Source organism: Homarus americanus, unplaced genomic scaffold, assembly GCF_018991925.1.
Source record: "Homarus americanus isolate GMGI-L3 unplaced genomic scaffold, GMGI_Hamer_2.0 scaffold7626, whole genome shotgun sequence".
NCBI lineage: Eukaryota > Metazoa > Arthropoda > Malacostraca > Decapoda > Nephropidae > Homarus > Homarus americanus.
In genome coordinates this window covers 2,255,220-2,281,613 of record NW_024718273.1, presented here as the reverse complement: position 1 = coordinate 2,281,613, position 26,394 = coordinate 2,255,220, and the positions used below count along the sequence as shown (strand labels likewise).

The 26,394-nt window shown below is 41.1% G+C and overlaps 1 protein-coding gene across 1 annotated transcript in view; it reads left to right on the top strand.

Annotated features, from left to right (window-relative positions):
- LOC121859369 overlaps positions 1 to 26,394 on the top strand; it is a 532,182-nt gene that overhangs the window by 449,852 nt on the left and 55,936 nt on the right. The window contains exons 78-81 of the mRNA XM_042356146.1: positions 10,203 to 10,414; positions 15,489 to 15,691; positions 18,021 to 18,334; positions 18,645 to 18,845. Of these exons, the coding sequence (XP_042212080.1) occupies positions 10,203 to 10,414; positions 15,489 to 15,691; positions 18,021 to 18,334; positions 18,645 to 18,845 (930 nt within the window). The remainder of the gene's footprint in view (positions 1 to 10,202; positions 10,415 to 15,488; positions 15,692 to 18,020; positions 18,335 to 18,644; positions 18,846 to 26,394) is intronic.

The following is a 26,394-nucleotide window of genomic DNA, read 5'->3' as shown; positions in this document are numbered from 1 at the left end:
AGGCCATTAATAAATTAAAGAGCAATTTTCTGTATCAGAAAAGCCTGTCTAATACACCAGTTCCCCCAATTAATGACCATGTTAGGTTCCGAAAAACCACGACTTTACGCGAAACGACTAAGTGAAACCAGTTTTACCATAGACACAATGATATATATAAGGGTTATGGTCCTTGGATACATTTCAGGTAAAAATTTTCAAATGTAGTTACTGAATAAAGACCAAAAACCACACTACTATATTCTTAATATAAATAAATGTGACCAAAAACCACACTACTATATTCTTAATATAAATAAATGTGACCAAAAACCACACTACTATATTCTTAATATAAATAAATGTGTACTACACATCCAAATACGATTAATAAACACAAGTAATATAATATTTACTTGGTGGTTGATGCCGTAGTCAACGTAGTGGATGTAGTGGTGGTGATGGTAGGGAGGCTACTGGGGTCCCACTTTCCCCTCATTAATGCTGCGAGGTAGAGGAGACACTGAAGCTGTCCATTTCAAATCCCTTAAATGTGTTGTGAGAAGTGCCTGAGGGTCCTGGTATTGCCTCAGGGTGGGGTGGTGTTGCTGGCGCTGGATTTTGTTGTTCAGATAAGTGTTTAAAAAACATGTCCAATGTTAGCTGATGTACATACATTTTTTTCTGTTTGTACAATTCTATGTAACAGTTGTATGGATGTGTTATATTTTTATTGGCTTGTGAGCTTTCTCTTTGAGGGTTTTTTCAGTGAAAATTGCCATACCCTTTTCCAAATGCTCAAAAGCTTCAGACAAATCTTTTGTTGATAAGGATCAAGCTGGTAATGCCTCTTCACTTTCATCACCCTCTTGCTCAGCTGCTCATTGTTGTTCCATCTGCCACGCCAATCCAGCGTTCTCTTCATGAACTTTGTTTATTGGCTGGTCAAATTCAATGAAGTCACCAATACATTCTGGCCAGATTTTACGCCAAACGCGATTCATATTTGTTGATTTCACTTCCTGTCATGCCTCAGACAGATTCCTGATCGCTTTCATGATGTGGTAGGCACGACAAAATTCCCTTACAGTGGGCCTATTTTCACTTTTTGTAAACTTAATTAATTGTTTGAATGTGCGCCTCAAATAATAGGCCTTGAGGATCGATATAACCCCCTGATCCATAAGTTGAATCATGGAAGTTGTGTTTAGAGGCAAGAAAATGACTTGGACATTATCTGACAAGTCATCCAGGTATGGTGAGTGGCCTGGAGCATTATCTAAAATCAGCAATGTTTTGTGTTCAAGGTTATTTTCCTTACAATATTCCTTAACAGCTGGGCAGAAATATCTGGTAAACCACTCATCAAATACTGCTCTGGTGACCCAGCCCTTTTTGTTTGAGTGCCAAACAACAGGAAGATGAGCTTTAGAGTAGCCCTTCATAGCCCCTGGAGTCTCAGCATGATAAACAAGCAATGGCTTGAGCCTCAGATCTCCTTCAGCATTACCCCCAAGCAGGAGAGTCAGGCGATCTTTGGCCACTTTGAACCCAGATGCACTTTTCTCTTCCTTTGAAATGTATGTTCTGGCTGGCATTTGTTTCCAAGATAGACCTGTTTTGTATACATTGAACACTTGTTGTGGAATGTATCTACCACCTGCAATTACTTTTTTCAATACTGCTGGGTAAGCAGCAACTGCTTCCTTATCTGAACTTGCAGACTCACCTGTAATGTGTATCTTGTACAAGTTTGAACACGTCTTAAATCGTTCAAACCACCCATAAGTTGCCACAAATGTTTCATTTTCAGCACTATCACCTTCTTCTTGTTTTAAAGTTTCAAATAAACTTAAAACTTTCTCCTGTATGGCGAGCTATGAACATGAAAAGTTTCATTGATGTGGATTCTCGATCCACATGTTCAGCATTCTTTCCATATTTTCCATAATGCCACTTCTGTTACGAGTTAACTTTGTAGCAGATAATGGAGTAACACTTTCAGCACATGATTTGATTTTTCTGCATTCCCACAAATTGTTCGTACAGTTGTAGGCTGCAGACCGAGAGCTCTTGCGATGTCTGCAGTTCGCTGTCCCTTTTCATATCTCTTTACTACATCTAATTTAATTTCTAATATAACACTTTTCCTCTTCTTTTTGTCACCACAGGCTGTAGTGGTGCACAATGCACGTTTCGCAATCATTACTCTAGGGCTGAAATAAATTTATAATTAGTTTTAAGTGAATGTTGAGAAAGCATCAACCAACCACCGTACAAGTATTGTAAGACACCCACGTCGTGACTAACACCGGTCACTTACACAGCCGGCTGTTATCGCAGCTGACCCAGGCGCTGACCACCTTCGTGCCGAGTTTTTAAAATTGTTGTACATTTATCATTTCCATACATATTTTCAAATTTATTTAACGACATTATAACGAAATGACGTTGACTGAAGTGACGTTAATGGGGGAATTGGTGTATGAGGTAAGTTTTGCTGCAAATAGTGCTTTAGGAATTCCCTGTGATTACTTTGGTGTCAACCTTCAGCCTAAGGTTTTTAGGAAAAAAATTGTCCGTGTGAATTAATTAAACATAATGTTAACCTGTACATTACCGCAAGATATTATAACTAAATGACACGGCAGAGCTGGTAAAAAAAAAAATCTTGCAGAAGTCAACTCAGAATGGTCAAAAACATTTGTAAAACATAAAAATTCCACTTGATGAGCTTTGGCAATCCAAATAAAGGAACCTCATGGGCATGACCTTGGTCCTTCACTATGGGAATGGCTCGTACTACTCATTGCACTGTTGCCACATCATGGGTCTTCTTTGTAGTGTATATAATTCGGTGAAACTGTATGATCTATTTTTAGTCCACAATACGTAGCGATATACAGTATTGTAGTGATCACAGCGACATTTGTTATGTACATTACTATCACATATCACCAAATTTATGTAATTGTTATTGTTGAGATTTAGTTAACAATGATACATGTAGTCAGATGGTCAGTGATGTAAAGTGCAAGTATTGGGTAGAGCTTTAGTACAAATGGGTGTGTAAAATGCTATAGTGTATAATGATTTTCCTCATATTGGTGTTATCAATGATTCAGTGTTGTAATTTATCACATGTTCCTATCAGTAGCACATCAAATATAATATTTCCAATGGAGACACATATCATACTCAGTGTCTTGTAGGCATATGTGGGCATTTGTATCACTTATAGCACTTATAACTGTCTTTTTTATACATAATATACATATCTGTATCAAATACATGTGAATATAGTACCTCCACACACACACACACACACACACACACACACACACACACACACACACACACACACACACACACACACACACACACACTCACACACACTCCTTTGCTATCACTCGGAATTGAGTATGATGATCATTCAACTAGGATACAATGATATCAGTTATTAAAGGTGACACCTTCGTTGGTGACATGCATTGAACATGGGGAGGATCTATATCTAGTGCGGGAGGAGCGGTGGCAGCGTCTTTCCGGCGCTTGTCTGCCTCGATAAGCAGTCTGGCTGACCCGAAAGTATTGACACCTTCTCGTGTGGTGCTCTTCCAAGCTTTATGGTGTGGAGCAATCGTCTCCCAGGTGATGGGGTCAATTTGGCACTTTTTCAGGTTTGTCTTAAGACTGTTATTATACCTTTTCAGTTGCCGCCAGCATTTCTTTTACTAATTGTTTGGTGACAGTAAAGTAGCTGCTTTGGCAGTCTATTGTTGACCATGCGGGTTACATGGCCAGTCCAACTTAGTTGTTCACGAATAATGGTAGCCTCGATGCTCCTACAGTTGGTGTCAGGGAGAATACTAGCATTTGTTCTCTTGTTTTCCCAGCGAACTCGGAGGATGGAACGTAGACCACGTTGGTGAAAGTTTTCAAATGCCTTAAGGTGCCTCCTGTATGTGACCCATGTCTCACTGCCATATAGCAATATAGCAGGGTGGGGAGGACCACTGCTCGATATACATGCAACTTTGTAGATAATTAATTTCAGCTCCCTACAGCTGAAGGCACGGGTACGGAGTCTGCCAAAGTCTTGAGATGCACATCTGATGCGAAGTTGACTCTCTTCATCGATGTCCGCGGTGGTGGACAGGTGGGAGCCGAGTTACTGAAAGTTGGTAACATTAGAGAGGGTAGTATCGTTAAGCTGGATAGATGGTGGAGGTGTGGCTAAAACAGGGGCAGGCTGAAATGGAATCCGAGTCTTACGTACATTCACCTCAAGGTCAAAGTGTGCATTTGCTTAGGTGTTCAGGATCTCCTGTAGGTTCGCGTTCAGTATGAGCTACAAGGGTGAGGTCATCTGCATACTGAAGTTCAGTAATGGAAGCTGTCTTCACGCTTGTTCCTGCCTGGAGTCGTCTTATGTTGAAAAGACCCTTCATCCAGTACTCGATACCCACCCTGCCGGCTAAATTGGCACTCGCACGATCAAGAAAGGCAGCCAAGAAAATGGAAAAGAGAGTTGGTGCTAGTACACATCCTTTTTTTACTCCACTGTTCTCTACACTTTTCCTGTATCTGGCGAGCAGCAAAGATCATCTCAGTGGTACCACATTGAGATTCTGGGAGAAAGTTTTCCGCCTCTGGAAGAAGTCTGTTTAGGAGGACTAGGGCGATAATCTTGCCAGTTACGGACAGCAGTGAGATCTTGCGGTAGTTGCCACAGTCTGACCGGTTTCCCTTGTTTCTTATAAATATTAACGATGGAGGCGTCTTTAAGAGCTTGGGGGATTCCTCCTTTTCCCATATATTCTCCAGGAGAGAGTAGAGATGGCTGCTAAGCAGAGACCCTCCTGCTTTATACACCTCGGCTGGGATTTTATCAGGCCCTGTGGCTGTGTTATTTTTCATCTGTTTGATGGCAGTAGCTACCTCATCCAGAGATGGAGGATAGCTGAGGGACCTGCTGGTGTTTCGGTTGAGCAGCAAATGGCAGTGCTCTTTCCAGCGCTGAAGGATGCCTTCATTTTCTTTAATTAGGGAGTTACCTTCGGATGAGCGGAAGGGGCTGCACCATGAGTGACTGGCCCATCAAATGCTTTAGTGGAATTGAAAAATTCCTGCAGCTTTTGTTGACATGCAAATTTTTGTGTTTCACGTGCTTTATTTTTCAACCATTCGTTCTTTAGATTGCAAAGTTCATGCTGGCCCACAACTTTCTTTTGTGAAAAGGTATCAGCTTTGATCCAAGATAGAGGGTTGTTCTGCCAGTCAGTTAAAGCAGCAGTTTTATCATCGACGAGTACATTGATTTCTGGGTCATTTAATCAAACCAGTCTTGGTGTATTCTTTCGATCTGGCTGAGGGTCTCTGGAGGTTTTTGTCATGACAGTGTCGAGAATGCCCCATTCGCCACAGGTATTTGGGTTGTTTGTTGTCGGGTCCTCCAGATGCTTAGTGTTAAAGCCTCTTTTGGAGGCTTGTTGCCTTCGTTGTTATGGGGCTACGTGAAGGGAGACTTTGGCTCTGATAAGCTGATGATCAGTGTCACAGTGGTCTGAGCCTCGCATGGCACGGGTGATGAGGACATCTCGACGATCTCTTTCTCTGACAATGATGTAGTCAATGAGATGCCAGTGTTTGGATCGTGGGTGTTGCCACGAACCATTGAACTTGTCGCCCTGCCTAAACAAGGTATTGGTGATAGTGATGTTGTGTACAGCTCACTTGCTGAGGACGAGTAGGCTGTTGGGATTACACTTGCCTAGTCCATTTCTCCCTGTGATTTCTTGCCTCTGTCAGCATCAGCATCTTTGCCAACTCTGGCATTGAAGTCACCTAGGAGCACAACCTTATCTTCTCTGGGGATAGAGGTTAACACTCTGTCAAGGTCGGTGTAAAAGGCCTCCTTGATGTCATCCTCTGCATCCAGTGTTGGGGCGTATTCACTGATGAAGAAGGCATGACATGAGTGATTCAGTGGGACTCTGAGCGTCATGAGGTGCTCGTTGAGCCCAATAGGCATTTTAGTTAGCCTACATAGGATACATTGGCGGATGGCAAACCAACTCCATAAATGCGGTTTCTCTCAGCAGCGGGATTACCCTCCCAGAAGAAGGTATAGCTAGGCCCTCGTCTGGGAGCATGGACTCTCTAATGGCTGCTATGTCGATGTTTTACCTAGACAGCACTTTTGCCAGAAGGGCAGTTCTTCTTTCAGGACGCTCATTTGTGCCAGTATCCTGAAGGGTCCTGACATTCCATGCAGCGACCAAAGGAGGTTGTATAGTTTGTTTTTGTTTGGATCTGTGATTATGATTGTGTTTTCGACTGCATAAGAATGACTTTACTGGGTGCGGTAGCCCAGTCAGGTTGGTTATTTAGGCAGGCTATTTTTAGGGAACCTTTTCTAGCCCTCTCCTCATGTAAGGTGAGCAGAGTGGCTCCTCGAAAGAGCTGCTCAGTCGCACAGACAGAACCGGATTGCATTGCTGCCTAAATCCCTTGTGCAGAGTTGAGACTAGAGACTCCCAGCATCATCTCTGCCTGTCTCCGTTGCCACTCGTCCGTCGCCATAGGACTTTTGTTGGTATAGGGGTTTTTATGATGATGAGAAGTATGATGAGCTGGATAATGGCTGTGTGTGAGTTGATTTATGTGGTGAGGCAGGAGCGCAGGCTGCAACCACACATCTTGGCTCTCCCTTTTCCTGATCCAGTGGTGCAAGTGTTTCACACACACACACACACACACACACACACACACACACTGAGTCAGGCTTGTACAAAAGAGTGAGCTCAGCGGCTTCTTTAGGGTACAGGACACGTCGCCTTTATGACATACTGCATGCTTGCATCATAAGGTATTTGACACAAGGTTCTATGATATGTGGCAGTGTTGTCAAAACATAGACCTAGAGTGACAGAGATTAATGCAGGATCTGAATAGGTCCTCCGGTGGCTATGGACTCTGCAGAAGTATGTTGAAGAGTTGACAACTAGTAGACCCACTGATATGGGAGAGGAGGAGAAACAAGAACATTTTGAGCGCAGGAACAACATATAGTGTTTGGAGTCCATGAAAGCCAGTCAGAGGAAGCTTAAACTAGGAAATTGCGCAATAAGTTGAAGTTTCAGGATATTTATAATGAGGCTCTGAAATTATCAGCTCCCACTCAGGACGTAAGGAGGCTAGGATAAAGGCAGGGGAACAAGCCCCGCCCCCTCAGGATCACACTAGTGAGTAAGGATAAGAAATGGGAAGTTATTCGGTAGGCAAAAAAATAAGAAAAGAGCGATGCATTTTAGGGTATATTCATATACCCAGATTGCACAGTACTGAAGAGGGAACAGCACAAAAAACTCCTGCAGTCCTTGAAGCAGAGGGAGGGAAGAGTTGATGAGGAACAGGCGAGCACCATGTAAACAATGTCATCTCTAGCCACACCCCACAAAGCACAAGGAATACAGTAAACGAGGCAGCTGCAAAGAATGTAGGAGGGCCAGAGTCAATACCAAGACCAGAGACATTACCGGCCTGAAAGTCATGGACACTAATACGTTCCTCGACAAGAGAGCAAAGTTTGTAACACTACTGAAGGTACAGTAGCTAAAAAAAATCTGTGTATACTCTGTGTGAAACAAAAGGAGACCATAGACGATAGGTATTGGGATATGTGTTGTCTCCTTATACTATGTTATTGTAATCATTTAACCATTTATTTTATTCCTATATGTCAACTCACTCTCTGTGTTGGATACTGAATGGCGGTGGGTGAAGACACACATACCAACCCTCCCGAGGCATCACGAGTTGTACCCAATATAGTAGGTGTTGTAGAAATGTTGTACAAGAACAGGATAATTGACCCGGAGAAATGTGAGTTCAATATAGATGGATATGTCTCGTTTACAAACCTTTTTCAAGCAACTTTTAAGATGGGTGTGGTTATCTATGCTAGGCAAGACCTTAGAGTCAACCAGGTGAGGGTGCAGGGAGAGGATGTTTTCGAAGAATCAAAGTAATGTAAAATTAAACTGAAGGGGAGAGACTTACTTATTGTGGGATGTATCTATAGATCCCCAAACTGTAGTGTATTAAACCAAAGGAACTTAAGAGCCTTAATTGAGAACATTATGGTGCTAAATCCGAGACACCTCCTTGTCATGGGAGACTTTAACCATGGCGATAACGATTGGAGAAACGAATCGACGCCAAATGACATAAATAATCTCTCCACTCTTTTCGTAGAAACACTGAGAGACAATTTTCTATTCCATCAAGTTAAAGATCCCTCTCACTACAGGAGGGAGCAAACAATCAAACTGTTGGACCTCATCTCAGCTAACGAGGAGGGTATGGTGGCCAATCTGGAACACCTAGCCCTCACTGGCACCAGTCACCACGTAACGTTGTCCTTCAGATTTAACTGTTACTTGGTTGATGACAAAACAGGTACAGGTTCAAATATTACAAAGGAAATTTCGATGGGATGAGGAGTATACACTGGCCTGACTTACTAAGAAAAAAGTACGAAGATACTACTCTAGTAAAGTTTACCATTCGATTGATAAAAATATATCCTAGACCAAACCCAGTGCGTCCAGGAATACAAGAAGACTGTTACACATGAACCGTGTGGCGGTCGACAAAGTTAAGAAGAAAATTCAGGATTTAGAGACATGGGTTAGGAGACAATGTGAGTCAGCGCTGTGTCAAACCGTCTGTCCTCAAATGGAAGAAGACTGTTCGCATCCTCTCTTGTGAACACCGAGGAAAAGAAACTGTTCAATGTTTCCGCCTTATCCTTGTCTCAGGTCTCAGGTCTGATGCGCCTACTCGCGTTTTTAATTTCGACCTTGCATAGCGATAAAAAGCTTTTGGTTTTGACTTGACCTCTCTCACAATCTGCCTCTGGAACTCTTTTTCAGCCCTTCTACACTCTGACTTTGCTTGGTTCCTGGATCTGGCATACATCCTCCTGTCCTGCTCATCATTTGTCTTCAGTCAACCGCCGCATGGTTCATGTGCAACAGTCTCCTTGCGTTCCTGGAGGCACTGGGTTTGGTCTTGAGTATTTATTTATCGATCAAATGGTTCACTTTATTGGTTATGATATTCAGCGTAGTGTCTGCGTTCTTAACCTTAGTGAGTCAGGCCAGTGGATACCCCTCATCTCCTCCCTCATACCATCGAAATTACCCTTGTAATATTTGAACTTGGACCTGGTTTTGTCTTGAACCAAGTAACAGTTAAATCTGAAAGACAATGTTACGTGGCGACTGGTGCCAATGAGGGCTAGGTGCTCCTGCTTGGCCACCATACCCTCCTCGTTTGTTATGATGAGGTCCAGTGGCTTGGGTGTTTTCTCCCTTCTGTAAGGAGTCAGATTTTTAACATATTGGAACCGAAAATTATCTCTCAGATTTTCTACAAAAAGAGTGGCTGAATTATTTAGGTCATTTGGCTTGGACTCATATACATCTGACAGTGAATAAGTCTCTCCCCTTCAGTTTAATTTTACACCACTTTGATTCTTCAAAAACTTCCTCTCCCCGCACCCTCACCTGGCTGGCTCTAAGTCTTGCCTAGCATAGATAACCACACCACTCTTGCAAGTTACTGGAGAAAGGTTCGTAAATGAGTCATATCCATCTATATTGAACTCACATTCCTCAGGGTTGATTCTCCTGTTCTTGTATAACAGTTCTACAACACCTACTGTATTGAGTTTATGTACCTTCAGTTTTGTTTCAAACTCCGCTCTCTTATCAAGGAAGATGTCAGTATTACTGTACAAGTGTACAGTACATGACTTTCAAGCTTGAATTTGTTCTCGGTAACGTCTCAGCTCTTGGTAGTGACTCGGGCCTCCCTCTATTCTCAGCAACTCCCTTGTTTACTATATACATTGTATTTTGTGGGGCTGTGGTCAGAGATGACATTGTTTACAGGGCGCTCGCCTCCTCCTGGTTGGGAGATTGAGTGGGTGGGGGATGTCCTGCCGTCCCCTGGTTCTGTGCATGTACTATATATATATATATATATATATATATATATATATATATATATATATATATATATATATATATATATATATATATATATATATATATATATATATATATATATTGTATATATAATGTTACAGATTTAGGATGATTATATTAATAATACTCGTAATATAAATAAACAAATATTCTTCCATTCCGTAGCTTGGAGACCACCTAGTAAATAAAGTTGATGGCCTATGTGGCTTTTACACGGGAGAACCAAAAGATGATAAATCGAAACCTGATGGCAAGTTGGCCACCACCATCAAGGAATATGGTCAGTCGTGGGCCCTTGATGATGCCGTGTGTGAGGACAAACCCAGGTGTACATCAGAGGTCACCAGCAAGGCTTTTGAACTGTGCAACACTGTCCAGTAAGTCCTCTCATTGTCCAGTAAGTCATCTCACTGTCCAGTAAGTCCTCTCACTGTCCACAAAGTCCTCTCACCATCCAGAATGTCATCTCACTATCCAGTAAGTCATCTCACTGTCCAGAAAGTCCTCATACTGTCCAGTAAGTCCTCTCACTGTCCAGTAAGTCCTCTCACTGTCCAGTAAGTCATCTCACTGTCCAGTAATGCCTCTCACTGTCCACAAAGTCCTCTCACTGTCAAGTAAGTCATCTCACTGTCCAGTAAGTCCTCTCACTGTCCAGTAAGTCCTCTCACTGTCCAGAAAGTCCTCATACTGTGCAGTAAGTCCCTCCTCACCGTCCAGCAAGTCCTCCCACCGTCCAGTAGTCATCCCACCGTCCAGTAAGTCCCTCCTCACCGTCCAGTAGCCCTCCTCACTGTCCAGCAAGTCCCCATTGTCTGTGAAAGTCCCCCTACCCCTGGGTCCAGTGGAAGTCTCACTGGGTCCAGTAACATCCCACTGTCCAGCAGTCCCCACCGTCCAGCAAGTCCTCCCACTGTCCAGTATGTCATCTCACTGTCCAGTAAGTCCCTCCCACCGTCCCAGTAAGTCCTCTCATTGTTCAGAAAGTCCTCTCATTGTCCAGTAGTCCTCTCACCGTCCAGTAAGTCATCCCCACTGTCCAGTAAGTCCTCTCACTGTCCAGTAAGTCCTCTCATTGTTCAGAAAGTCCTCTCACTGTCCAGTAAGTCATCTCACTGTCCAGTAAGTCATCTCACTGTCCAGTAAGTCCTCTCACTGTCCAGTAAGTCATCTCACTGTCCAGTAAGTCCTCTCACTGTCCAGTAAGTCATCTCACTGTCCAGTAAGTCCTCTCACTGTCCAGTAAGTCCTCTCACTGTCCAGTAAGTCCTCTCATTGCTCAGAAAGTCCTCTCACTGTCCAGTAAGTCATCTCACTGTCCAGTAAGTCATCTCACTGTCCAGTAAGTCCTCTCACTGTCCAGTAAGTCCTCTCACTGTCCAGTGTCCTCCCCATTGTCTGGGGAGTCCTCCTCACTGTCCAGTAATACCCCACCGTCCAGCAAGTCATCCCACTGTCCAGCAAGTCCTCCCACCGTCCAGTAAGCCACCGTCCAGTAAGTCCCCTCTCACTGGGTCACAGGCAAGTCCTCTCACTGTCCAGTAAGTCCTCTCACTGTTCAGAAAGTCCTCTCACTGTCCAGTAAGTCCTCTCACTGTCCAGTAAGTCATCTCACTGTCCAGTAAGTCCTCTCACTGTCCAGTAAGTCCTCTCACTGTCCAGTAAGTCCTCTCACTGTTCAGAAAGTCCTCTCACTGTCCAGTAAGTCATCTCACTGTCCAGTAAGTCATCTCACTGTCCAGTAAGTCCTCTCACTGTCCAGTAAGTCCTCTCACTGTCCAGTAAGTCCTCTCATTGTTCAGAAAGTCCTCTCAATGTCCAGTAAGTCATCTCACTGTCCAGTAAGTCCTCTCACTGTCTAGTAAGTCATCTCACTGTCCAGTAAAGCATCTCACTGTCCAGTAAGTCATCTCACTGTCCAATAAGTCATCTCACTGTCCAGAAGATCCTCTCACTGTCCAGAAAGTCATCTCACTGTCCAGAAGGTCCTCTCACTGTCCAGTAAGTCATCTCACTGTCCAGTAAGTCCTCTCACTGTCCAGTAAGTCATCTCACTATCCAGTAAGTCCTCTCACTGTCCAGTAAGTCCTCGCACTGTCTTTTAAGTCCTCTCACTGTCCAGTAAGTCATCTCACTGTCCAGAAGGTCCTCTCCCTGTCTAATAAGTCATCTCACTGTCTAGTAAGTCATCTCACTGTCCAGTAAGTCATCCCATTGTTTCAACAGTCCTCCCCACTGTCCAGTAAGTCATCTCACCGTCCAGTAAGTCCTCTCACCGTCCAAAGGCCTCTACCGTCTAGTGTCATCTCACCTGCCCAGTAAGGCCTCTCAGCACCCATAGTGGTCATCCCCACTGCCCGTAAGTCCCCACTGTCCAGTAAGTCTTCACTGTCCAGTAAGTCATCTCACCGTCCAGCAAATCATCCTCACTGGGTCTAAGTTAGTCCCTCCTCTCACTGTCTAGTAAGTCATCTCACTGTCTAGTAAGGCCTCTCAGTGTCTAGTAAGTCATCTCACTGTCCAGTAAGTCCTCTCACTGTCCAGTAAGTCCTCTCACTGTCCAGTAAGTCCTCTCACTGTCCAGTAAGTCATCTCACTGTCTAGTAAGTCCTCTCACTGTCCAGTAAGTCATCTCACTGTCCAGTAAGTCCTCTCACTGTCTGGTAAGGCCTCTCACTGTCTAGTAAGTCATCTCACTGTCTAATAAGTCCTCTCACTGTCCAGTAAGTCATCTCACTGTCCAGTAAGTCCTCTCACTGTCCAGTAATTCTTCTCAATTTTATTACTTTTCTGCCATCTTCGTGGTGTAGTTTAACATCTTTGTCTCTTCTAAATTTTTATTCATAGTTTATATATTTTTTCCCCTGAATTCTCCCCCATTCCCATTGTGGGTCAATGACCCGGGTGAGCTATTCCACGTAAAAAAAAAAAGTTCTTCAACAATTGTGAATGTTTGAAACAAGTGCCCTCCTCCTACCCTCCCTCATATATTATATGTGGTGGTTAACACAGGTAGTTTGGAAATATGATAGTAATTTACTTATTTTCTTAATCATAACAAACAATTAAATAACATACTGTAGCTAATTATTTTTATTCAGTGTAACAAATTGCACATAAAAATTGCTGTCCAACAATTTTCTTTTCCCTAAAATATATATATATATATATATATATATATATATATATATATATATATATATATATATATATATATATATATATATATATATATATATATATATATTGACAGGTGAAGGAATTAAACTAGTTAATCTATATAACTTTCTTTGTCATAAGATAAATTTGAAGGATTTTTCACCATCAGTCCTCATTCTCTTAACTTTTTCTTTCCTCTACCAGTTTAAGTTATTCACACTTTGTTCTTTCTGTCACTGTTAAAACAGATCATTCAGCATATGACTCTTGTAATATTATTCTCAAACTAGTGAGTGTCAAACTAGTGAGTGTCAAACTAGTGAGTGTCAAACTTGTGAGTGTCAAACTAGTGAGTGTCAAACTAGTGAGTGTCAAACTAGTGAGTGTCAAACTAGTGAGTGTCAAACTTGTGAGTGTCAAACTTGTGAGTGTCAAACTTGTGAGTGTCAAACTTGTGAGTGTCAAACTTGTGACTGTCAAACTAGTGAGTGTCAAACTTGTGAGTGTCAAACTTGCGAGTGTCAAACTTGTGACTGTCAAACTTGTGAGTGTCAAACTTGTGAGTGTCAAACTAGTGAGTGTCAAACTAGTGAGTGTCAAACTAGTGAGTGTCAAACTTGTGAGTGTCAACTAGTGAGTGCCTCAAACTCTAGAGTGTCAAATCCTAGGAGCATCAAACTAGTGAGTGTCAAATCCTAGGAAAAGTCAAACTTGTGAGCATCAAACTAGTGAGTGTCAAACTAGTGAGGTCAAACTTAGGAGTGTCAAACTAGTGAGTGTTAAACCCAGAGTGTCAAAACTTGTGGAGTGTCAAACCAGTGAGTGTCAACCAGGAGTGTCAAACTGTGAGTGTCAAACTTGTGAGTGTCAAACTAGTGAGTGTCAAACTAGTGAGTGTCAAACTTGTGAGTGTCAAACTTGTGAGTGTCAAACTTGTGAGTGTCAAACTAGTGAGTGTCAAACTAGTGAGTGTCAAACTTGTGAGTGTCAAACTAGTGAGTGTCAAACTAGTGAGTGTCAAACTAGTGAGTGTCAAACTAGTGAGTGTCAAACTTGTGAGTGTCAAACTAGTGAGTGTCTTGTGAGTGTCAAACTTGTGAGTGTCAAACTTGTGAGTGTCAAACTTGTGAGTGTCAAACTTGTGAGTGTCAAACTTGTGAGTGTCAAACTAGTGAGTGTCAAACTTGTGAGGGTCAAACTTGTGAGTGTCAAACTTGTGAGTGTCAAACTGTGAGTGTCAAACTTGTGAGTGTCAAACTAATTGAGTGTCACTTCAAGTAGTGTCAAACTTGTAGTGTCAAACTTGCTTGAGTGTCAAACTAGTAGAGGTGTCAAACTAATTAGTGTCAAACTTGTGAGTGTCAAACTAGTGAGTGTCAAACTTGTGAGTGTCAAACTAGTGAGTGTCAAACTTGTGAGTGTCAAACTTGTGAGTGTCAAACTTGTGAGTGTCAAACTAGTGAGTGTCAAACTTGTGAGTGTCAAACTTGTGAGTGTCAAACTTGTGAGTGTCAAAGTGAGTGTCAAACTTGTGAGTGTCAAACTTGTGAGTGTCAAACTAGTGAGTGTCAAACTAGTGAGTGTCAAACTTGTGAGTGTCAAACTTGTGAGTGTCAAACTAGTGAGTGTCAAACTTGTGAGTGTCAAACTTGTGAGTGTCAAACTTGTGAGTGTCAAACTAGTGAGTGTCAAACTAGTGAGTGTCAAACTTGTGAGTGTCAAACTTGTGAGTGTCAAGCTAGTGAGTGTCAAACTTGTGAGTGTCAAACTTGTGAGTGTCAAACTAGTGAGTGTCAAACTAGTGAGTGTCAAACTAGTGAGTGTCAAACTAGTGAGTGTCAAACTTGTGAGTGTCAAACTAGTGAGTGTCAAACTTGTGAGTGTCAAACTAGTGAGTGTCAAACTAGTGAGTGTCAAGCTAGTGAGTGTCAAACTTGTGACTGTCAAACTTGTGAGTGTCAAACTTGTGAGTGTCAAACTAGTGAGTGTCAAACTTGTGAGTGTCAAACTAGTGAGTGTCAAACTTGTGAGTGTCAAACTTGTGACTGTCAAACTAGTGAGTGTCAAACTTGTGAGTGTCAAACTTGCGAGTGTCAAACTTGTGACTGTCAAACTTGTGAGTGTCAAACTTGTGAGTGTCAAACTTGTGAGTGTCAAACTAGTGAGTGTCAAACTAGTGAGTGTCAAACTAGTGAGTGTCAAAACTGATAAGATTAAATGTTCCTGATATCACATACTGTATGTATATGGAAGTTGTCCAATAACTGGATATTATTATTCTGTATCACACAGGTCCAAACCCTTCACTGAGTGCCACAGCACTGTTGACCCAGCACCATTCATGAAGGGATGTGTGGACACCATGTGTGAATGTCTAAGTAGTGACACTGATGATGAGGAATGCCGATGCCAGGCACTTACACGTTATGTCACCCACTGCCTCGAGAAAAACCCTGAGGCTCCTATCTCTGACTGGCGTATTGTTGCCAAGTGCTGTAAGTGTCCAGAATATTCTTTATCACTGGTTTTAAAATTAATTGCTTCTCGTCTTCTAATCTTCTACACAATTTATTTTTTTATTTAAAACATTGCAGGTTTATTCAACAAAGGAAATACAGAATGTTCTTAAATTGTTAAAGAGAACTATCATTGAGCTTTCGACAGCGTACCCCAAGAAAGGCTGAGAATTAACCGGGATTTGGGGAAGTGTTCTAGTGTGGATTGGATACTTTCTTCATGATTGCAAACAGTATGTGGTGATTAATGGCACGAAATCTCCATGTGTCGCTTTGACTAGCAGGGTACCACAGGGCAGTGTATTGTTTTTTATTTCGTAAGTGACATGCCAGAAGCTATACACTCCCCCATACAAGTATTTGCAGATGATGCCAAGTTATTCAGGGAAATTAAGAACCACATAGACTGTGAAGAGCTACAGAAAAATCTCTGTGAGCTTCAAGAATGGTCGAAGAAATGGCTTCAAAGATTCAACATCACGCAGTGTAAGAGGATGCACCTGGGGGGTACAAACAGTAAGGAGGCGTATCGCATGTCCCAATGAGACGAAGAACTGCAATAATAGAGACCAAATGTGAAAAAGGACTTGGGTATGTATCTTGACAATGAACTGAAGTTCTCGGGCCATTGTGAGAAGAAGGTGAATCAGGCAACTGGACTAGTAGGTCTTATAAGAAGGCCATTCAGATATCTAGAGAGTCCGTCCCTTGGAATGATCTTCAAGCGTAAGGTACTCCCCCGTCTGGAGTACTGTCACCCCGCCTGGTCCCCGAGACATGTTAGAGACTGTCAATTGAATGAAAATGTCCAAAGGAGGGCCACCAGACTGGTGTCTGAACCGTGGCTCCTCAGCCAAAAGATTCACCCGTATGGAATTTTGGAAACAAATTTCAAACATAAAAATTGCAATATAGAACAGTAAATTTTACCACATTATCAATTTGGTAAATTCTTTCCCCAGTTTGTGTTCAATTTTGCATGTGTTACTGTGTACCCTTATTCAAGATGAGTGGTAAAAGACCACCAAGTTCAAGTGAAAGCAGTGGTGATAAAATATTCTATAAATGAATTATATTGGACATTAAACTTGATGTTTTAAGGAGGTAACTCCCAGTAACTCTGATCACACCACCTCACCTCACCACCTCCCCCAGCACTCTACATCATTTCTGGTGAGTTAAATTTAAGTGTGTGCATTTATTGTCATGCGACATTATGAATGAATCATTGTACATGTTTAAACACGTTTATTTTCTTTCACTTGTATTACGTTTTTGGTTGAAATTTTTTTCCTTGGGTTGCATCCCCGGTTGCATTATGGAATTTTGTGAAAAGGGAAAATTTTCCAGAATGGAACCCTGCTGTAAGCCGGGGTATGCCTGTATTTCTGATTGTATCTAATTGGTATTCATCTCTATTAACCTTTAAATTTCTATTCAAGGAATGATGTAGCGTACCCATCCAGGGGGGAATATGAAGCCCATTGTGCTTTCATTTTGGTTTCTGTATCTAATTCACTGAAGGCTTTGACTTTCTCATAGTGTTTAACAGATTAAGACAATACTTATACAAGATGATAACTGTGTATAATGAAAACAACCTCTTCTTCACATAACTCACTTATTATATATAGCGGGAAAGGAGGGCAAGGTCAAAGCTATTGCTGGCTTATAAATTTATTTTGAATACTTCTTTAAATTTCATTGCAAATAATAATAATAATAATAATAATAATAATAATAATAATAATAATAATAAACCATAAAGAAATACAAAAATGAAAAAAGATCAAGAATGAGAAACAATATATGTATGTTGTGTTGTCAAAGTAAGAGAAACAATTGAGACCCTGCAATTGTGTGTAAATGAGGCAGAAAGTCAGATCAGCAACCTGGGACTTAGTCACAATTTTCGTGATGCCATATGGCAGCAGGGTCTACCATTAGACAACACATTATGCTTCCAGTATCTTCCCAGGCGGTAGTACCTCCCGGTTTGGTAGCTACCTACAATGTTGTTGAAGTTATGAATATGGTGACTTTTTTAATTTATCCATTGTTTTGAATAACATAGCTTCTTATATTTAAAAGGGAGGTTCCATAACTAGGGCGATATAATTATGGAAATAGTAATTTATTGTTTGCTTTGTTTTAAAGATAACTGAAATAGAATACTCTAAAAAAGAAACAACTTTTATTATATAGCATTCAGGACTTTTATGTAAAATATAATTTCTGCTCCTCCTCACTTACTAATTACAGGGTAAGGTGCACTCTGTAATATTCAAATACATTACTTAATCTGCAGATAAGGAATGTGGGACAGGAGAAATATATCAGGATTGTTTCCGCGCCAAATGTGAGAAAAGCTGTGAAAACCTACACGATGAAACTGCTTGTCCAGACGAGGATGGCTCTTGTATCCCCGGCTGCTTCTGTACTCCGGGGTTGGTACGCAAAGGAAACCGCTGTGTCGTCCCCGAACAGTGTCGAAACTGTGTGTGTGAAGGTTATGGTGATCCTCACTACATGACCTTCGATAGACATAATTACACTTTCAATGGGGAATGTTCGTACATTGCTGCGCGAGATATGAATGCTCGAGGTCAACACAAGTTCCAGGTGTGTGGTCAGGTTATCTTTCTGTTAATGTTTGGTATCTTAAGTAACAATAAAGTTAGTTGTGCTGGTTTATCTGTTAATATAATATTTAAGATTAGTATTTATTTAGTGACACTTCAGAAAAATATATTTCTAATCAACAAATTATTATGATGATGATAAACAAGTTTTGTGACTCTCCAACTGACTATCCTGCTCAAGTTAATCTTTTCATTACTGTTTTTACACATTATTGTCTTTATACTTCATCTTGGCAGGATCATTCTTATATAGTGCAGATAAAAGTTAATGATAAACATGTATGAGACAGGTGATCACCCGCAACAAGCAGTGCACCCCAGAACCAGTGACTGTTTGTACTGATGCCGTTACTATCCTCTATAACTCTCACACGGTGTTCATCTCTGCTACTGGAGAAGATGTTGTTAAAGTGACTGTTGATGAGGATGAAGTAGCCAGTTTCCCACACCGAGAACCGTGGCTGGCAGTAGAACAGCCGGACCCCTCACAGGTATGTCAGATTATATGGTTATAATTATGTCCTTATCAAGCTATTTTTCATTTGTTAGATTAGACCGCCCTTGTCAGTTTATTCGTTCATATGTCTAGATGACTGTCCGTTTTTCATATTTATTGAACTGCTCAGGTTAAGTTGACATGATATAAATTGTACAGTACATCTCTGTGGTGATGGCATATTGCTATAAAATAATAAAAAAGAAGAGTGTGTGTATGTGTGTGTGGACTTAGCAGGTCGCTAAGTTAGACTGTCCCCTGGTAGACTACAGCCCCCTAGCTTTCCCCTACTAGGCCAAGCTGTGTTATTGTTATTTTCAACTCGTATTTTTGGGTAGATCCTGTATACATTTTTTTATGTTATATGCACATACAATCATTCATACAGAATGTGTAAAAAAGGAAAAGAAATTTATTATCATAGGTCAAAAACATCAAAAAAGTAATTTTTTTTTACTTCCGTGGGAGTTAGTGTTGTATCGTGGGGGCATAGAGAGGGAGCAAAAGGGAAAGAAAGAAAGTGAGAAAAGTAAGTGAGGGAAAGAGATAAGTGAATGGGTATAGATAAGTATTTAATATTTTATATTATCAATGGTAAGACATACACCATAAGGGTTTGACCATACGAGAATATATAATAATAAATGTTGGAGGGTGTGTGTATGTAATGTTGAGGTGTATTCCTGACACACACACACATCACACACACACACACACACACACACACACACACACACACACACACACACACACACACGGGAATTAAGACAACACGCATATCTCTAATCACCCACACCTTTCTGCTTTCTCTCTCCATATTTTAAAATGTTATGTAACGTAATGTTGAAGGGATACAACTTCGCTCATTTATACTTATACTTATCACAATCTCCCTAAAAACACTTTAGCTTTGGTATTTATTCAAGACATCTTCAGGTCATGAGACCCACTAATTCCCCGGCCAAGAAAGTGTGACCCGACATTCCATCAAAAGGTCAGTAATATAAGACCACTACTCCCCCACCCTACCTCCACCTGACATTGAATCAGGTCAGGTCAGATCTCCCCTAAAATACTTTAGGTTCGTGTTTATTCATGACATCTTTAGGTCACGAGACCCACTAATCCCTCACCCACAAAAGGGTGACCTGACATTCCATCCCTGTAAATTCAGTTGCCTCCAGTGTATACTTAGTTGACTGAGAGCTCGATTTAGCAGAAATTTTGATTTAACGAACAGGAGTGACTCAAATTAATTCGTAAAATCGAGAAAATACTGTATTTTGTGTTGAAGAAATGGATTTTCATAGATTCAATACGTCCAGCAGCATGTTACTTATACATTATAATTGTTCCTTATATAAGTAACATTTACATTTTATCAGTACCAGGCCTTTTGACATCACAAGTTTTATTAACTTTAAGCTCTTTAGTAAATATTCAATATCAATTATTATACAGTAAGAAGGAATTGTAAACTATAAAACATTCAAATTGCCCAAAACATTTTATTGGGAATAATCGTATTCCCCTACAGGTACCGTATTTGTCAGCATTTTGTTTTTGTTTTTTATACGGGAAATTAGCCCACCCGGGCACAGGTCAAGCGACCCACAACGGGGCCTGGGGGACGAAAAAAAAAAGAATAGAAAGAAATTGAAAATAGAGAAGAAAAAGGTTACGCTGTGTTAATCTACACCACGAAGATGCCGGAAAACCATATTTTTAAAGTGAGACAGATTGTATAAGTATGGAAACACAGAAGAAGGCAGAGCATTCCATAGTTTGGCTGTGTGAGGAAAGAAGGAGGTACTACAACGGGTTATTCTCGTGACCGAAGGCAAGACGTGTGTTACGAGCCCACGGCCTTGCCGGCGGTACACAGGATGCCAAATCCACCGAACATTGCCCATGAGGCCACACATGGATTATGCCGTTCAATTCTGGTGTCCTTATTATAGAATGGACATAGATTCTTTGGAGAGAGTACAAAGAAGAATGACAAAAATGATCCATAATATTAGAAACCTTCCATATGAAGAAAGACTGAAAAGCTTAGGCTTGCATTCATTAGAGAGGCGTAGAGTTAGGGGAGATATGATAGAGGTGTTCAAGTGGGTAACTGGGATTAACAAGGGTAAAATGGAAGATGTTCTGAAGCTAAGTAATAACGAAATAACTAGAACAAATGGCTTTAAATTAGATAAATTCCGATTCAGAAAGGATATAGGCAAGCACTGGTTTGGTAATAGAGTTGTGGATATGTGGAATAGGCTACCCAGTGCTATAGTAGGATCGGGGACGCTAGGGAGCTTCAAGACGAAGTTGGATAGGCACATGGAAGTGCTGGGATGGGTGTGAAAGGGATCTGCCCTGTATGGGCCAGTCGGCCTCCTGCAGTATCCCACTTTCTTATGTTCTTATGTTCTTAAAGTACCTGTAAAAGAGAGAGAGTGAAGCAACATTGCGGCGAAGAAAAAGGGAAGAGAGAATGTCGACTAAAGGAGGAGAGTTAATAAGACGAAATGCCTTTGATTCCACCCTATCTAACAGTTGGACAGAAGAAGAGCTACCCCAGATTTGAGAGCAACTGTTCAGGAGTGAACAAGGAGATTTAGGGCAAGGTATAGTTAAGAAATGAGAAGTACAGGAGGAGAATGATAGCAGGTGGGCTTTCCTCCTTGCGGAGGCTGGATTGTGGCTTAACCAGTGACAGACGTCCCGCAGTCCTCCAGGGCAAGGGAGGTTAGATAAGCTAAGCTAAGCTGGTTTAAAGTGCGATCCCAGGGAATGTGCTGTTTTAGGGTTTGTTGGAGGGTCCCTTCAGGTCCTTTTGTTGCTGAAGGGATGTTCCTCATCTTTTGTGTGTTGGGGGGTCCCGCCAGGTCCTTGTGTAACTGGCTGGTTAATCCCCATCTTTAAGGTTATGCATGTGGTGTTGGTCTTTCTTGTTGGTTGTTTCTAGGAGGGTCCCTTCAGGTCCTTGTGTTACTGGAGGGATGTTCCTCATCTTTAGTGATTGGGGGGTCCTACCAGGTCCTTGTGTGAACTGGCAGGATAGTCCCCATCTTTACGGTCATATAGTGGTGTTATTCTTTCGCGTATAATGGTTCCGGGCTGATTGTGTTAATGTTGATGCTTCATGGCCACCAGCTGTGTGATATATTGTTGTTTGCCTGTAATAGTTCCTATAAAATAGGGTCCTGTGTTCGGTGTAGTTTGTCCCATACCGCTCTTGCTTGTTTGTGTGTTCTTATGTTAATTGTGTCTATGTTATGTTCTATGTGTATGTCTCGTATTTTTTGACTGTATGGCGGCCTATGTTTTGCTGCTCTTCTTAGTGCTGTATTTCGGACTGCTTGGAACTTGAGTTTGTTTGTTTTGGTTATTGTGTTAAGTGGAATTGGTGGGTATTCAAGGTGTGGTCTGACGAGTGATTCGTATAGATGTAGCTGTGTTTTGGTGTTTTGTTTTCTAAAGCGACGGAGTTTGGTTAGTTGTAATTTGGCTTTCGTCAATCTTTCTCTTATGTATTGGGTGTTTTTCCACTTTCTTCATATGGTAACTGTTGATTGTTGATTATGATTGGGTATGGATTTATTTTTGCAATGTATATAATCTTTAGTTTTTGGATGTTGGTTTGGATTTTCCATTTTCTCTCATAGTTGTTAATTGCTTCAATTTCTCTTCCTGTTCTTATGGCCATCATTTGTTTAGATCTCCCTGGATATTGTATTATTTGCGTGATATCGTCAGCGTATGCTATGTAGTCCGACTGTCTTGGGTCTGGTATGTCTGCTGTGTATATTGTGTACAGTGTGGGTGAAATGTTGCTGCCCAGTGGGACTCCACTGTGTATGTTGAAGGTTTGTCCCGTGTAGTTGTCTATAATGAGTTTGGCTTGTCTGTTGTCTAAGAAGTTGCAGAGAAGGGATGTCATGTTTTTTGGGATGTCAGGTTGAATTATTTTCTATTTGAGGCCTTCGTGTCACACTTTATCGAAAGCTTTTGATACATCTCTGAGAACGACATTGCACTGATTTTTATTGCTGAGGGAGTTAGCTATTGTTCCGTAAATTAGTGCAATAGCCGTGTTTGTGCCTTGGTTCTTCCGGAATCCATGTTGTCTGGGGTTATATTTGTTTTCCTGTTCTAGATAGTTTCTGAGTCTGTTGTTGCTATTTTTTCTAGTATTTTGCCTGGTGATTCTAATAGGGATATAGGTCTGTAATTTTCTGGCCTTGTTTGGTTTTTTCGGGTTTGGGTATGATTCTGATTTGGGCTGTTTTGAATCTCGTGGGGAAGTGTCCTGTTGCTAGTGAGGAGTTAAAGATCTGTGTAAGTTGTTTTATCAGTGTTGTGGGTAGGTTTTGAAGGACGATTTTGTTTATCGACTTAGTCAGGTGCTTTATTTTTAAAACTGGTTATTATGTTTGTTATGTCTTTTGTGGTGATTGGCGTGGCTAATGTGTCTGCACTGTTTAGTATGTTGAGGTCTATTGTTCTTGGTGGTTGCCATTTCTCTGTGTTTAGTGTAAGGTGTGTTGTTACCATCTGTTCTGTTACTACATTAGTTTCTGTTTTCTTCTTCCGTGATTTTATATATGTTACTCCAGAAATTTCTGAAAATCAGTTCTTTGTCTACAGATTCTATAGCTTTTACCCCGTTGTCATCTGTAAGATGGCTGTTATCTATGGAGTTAGTGCCCATTAGGTTTTTAATTTTACTCCAGAATAGTTTTGGATTGTGATAGTCGACCTCTGTGTTTGTGATTAGCTGGTTCCATTTGTAGTTGTGTGATGGTTTACATAATTCTTCCAGCTCTTCCTTTAGGTTTGTGAAAAGAGTTATTGTTTCTTGGTTCCAACCGAGTTCCACGACAATTTAAATAGTGAGTTACTTAATGCACAAAGGCAGAACATACCATACAAAAAACTCAGATCAGACAACAATGACCCTAAATGGATAAATAATTATTTAAAGAACATCATTGGCCAAAGGAAGGCTATAGGTAGAAAGATAAATCGTGGCGATATTCACCTCCGGGACTATTATAGGGTATTGGCGAGTAGGGTTAAAACCGAGATAAGGAAAGCAAAGAGGAATAATGAGGTAAGGATAGCAAGGGAGGCGAAGACAAACCCCAAATGATTCTACCAAATGTATCAAACTAAAACACGAGAAAAGATTGGACCAATACTGTCAGACTCCGGCGAGCTCACTGATAACGACGGAGAAATGAGCAATAATTTGAATAAATATTTTTCAACAGTTTTCACCACCGAAAATTTAAACATGATACCCGAGGCTCCGACTCTATTCAGAGATAGTGAAGAAAACAAATTAAGTGAGATAGTAGTGACTAGTAACGATGTTAGTAAGCAAATAGACAAACTAAAGCCTCATAAGTCACCTGGTCCCGATGAGATATTTGCCAGAGTGTTAAAGGAATGTAAGGAAGAGCTTAGTATGCCCTTAGCAAAGTTGTTTAACATGTCATTAAAAACAGGTGTGGTACCAGAATCCTGGAGGATAGCGAATGTAATACCGATTTTCAAGAAGGGGGATAGATCACTATCCTCTAACTACCGCCCAATCAGTCTAACATCAATAGTAGGCAAATTACTGGAAGCAATCATTTCAAACTCTATTCGAAATCACCTGGAGAAGCACCGATTGATCAATGATTCCCAGCATGGCTTCACAAGCGGACGTTCTTGCCTAACTAATCTATTAACATTCTTTTCATCAGTTTTCGAATCGGTGGACGAGGGGCACAATTATGATGTGGTATATCTCGACTTTAGCAAAGCCTTCGACAGAGTCCCCCACGAAAGACTAATTAGAAAGGTAGAAGCACATGGCATCAAAGGTGACATCCTTAAATGGATTAGGGCGTGGTTACAGGACAGGAAACAGCGAGTGAGCATTAACGGCACTAAGTCCCATTGGAGCAACGTCACAAGTGGAGTTCCCCAAGGCTCAGTACTTGGACCATTATTATTTATTATATACATAAACGACATAGATATCGGCATAGACAGCAACATAAGTAAATTTGCTGATGACACTAAAATAGGACGTGTTATCAAATCTGACGAGGACTCGGCAAAACTACAGGAAGATCTAAACAAATTTTTCGAATGGTCTGAAAAATGGCAGATGAAATTCAACGTCGACAAATGTAAAGTACTCAGTATAGGAGATGTAAACAGGGAAACCAGATACCAGATGAACAACGATGCCATAGAGAAATCCGACTGCGAGAGAGATTTAGGAGTAATGATAAGTAGGAACCTTAAGCCAAGTAAACAATGTGTTTTTGCTCGTAACAAGGCTAATAAAGTACTTGGGTTCATACAAAGGAGTGTTAGTTACAAGACTAGCGAGGTCATCCTAAAACTGTATCTTGCTCTTGTGAGACCACACCTGGATTACGCAGTTCAGTTCTGGTCACCTATTACAGAATGGATATAGAATCCTTGGAAAGAATTCAGAGGAGAATGACAAGACTAATCCCGGGCATTAGGAACCTTGAGTATAGAGACAGGTTAAAGCATCTTAATTTGCACTCCCTTGAGAGACGTAGAGCGAGGGACGACCTGATAGAGGTGTATAAGTGGAAGGCAGGGCTAAACAAAGGGGACATTACAAAGGTACTCAAACTATCCAACCAGGAGCGAACTCGTAACAATGGTTTTAAATTAGACAAATTTAGATTTAGGCGTGAAATAGGTAAACACTGGTTTGGAAACAGAGTAGTGGATGAAATGGAACAAGTTGCCAAATATCATCATTAACTCGAATACGCTGAATTGCTTCAAACATAGGTTGGATGCTCATATGAGCAATAGGGGTTGGGTGTAAACGGGACTGCCCAGTATGGGCCAATAGGCCCGCTGCAGTTTCCTCCATTCTTATGTTCTTATGTGTGTATTTGTATGTTCTAGTAAGTTATTCAGTCTTGTCTTGATTGTCTTCTGTTCGTATCTTAATTGTGTGTGGGGTAGTGTGCGGTAAGATGTTTTGGGGGTGTTATTTTCCATGGCTGTGGTGACATTAGTGTACCATGTTTTCAGGGCTATGTCTATGTCTGCTGTGTTTTTGTTGTGTAGATGTATTTGTTGTGTAGATGTATTTGTTCGTTTGTGTTGAGTTCTGCCTTAAAACCCTCCCAGTTTGCTCTGTTGAAAGAGAATCTGGGCCCAGGTGTGTGATGTTGCCGTTTTATAATAAGTCGTGTATTATCTTCCCCCTTGGGTTTCTGGTTCGGTGTCCGAGTATGGTTATGTCTCGCGTTTAAGTCTCCTATAAAATATGCTGGTGTGTTACGTCTCATTAATTTTAGTAAGCCACCAGTTGGGAATGTTTGTCGTCAGCAAAGTAAATATGTTGTACCAATTGCTATTGGGCCTTTAGTTGTATTGATTTCGACTGCTAAGAAGTTGGTTTGGAAGTTGTCTATGAGTTTGTATTTGATGTTTCTTTTAATGGCTATTGCTGCTCCGTCGCTGAATTCTTTGTGTATGTTCAGTTGATGTAT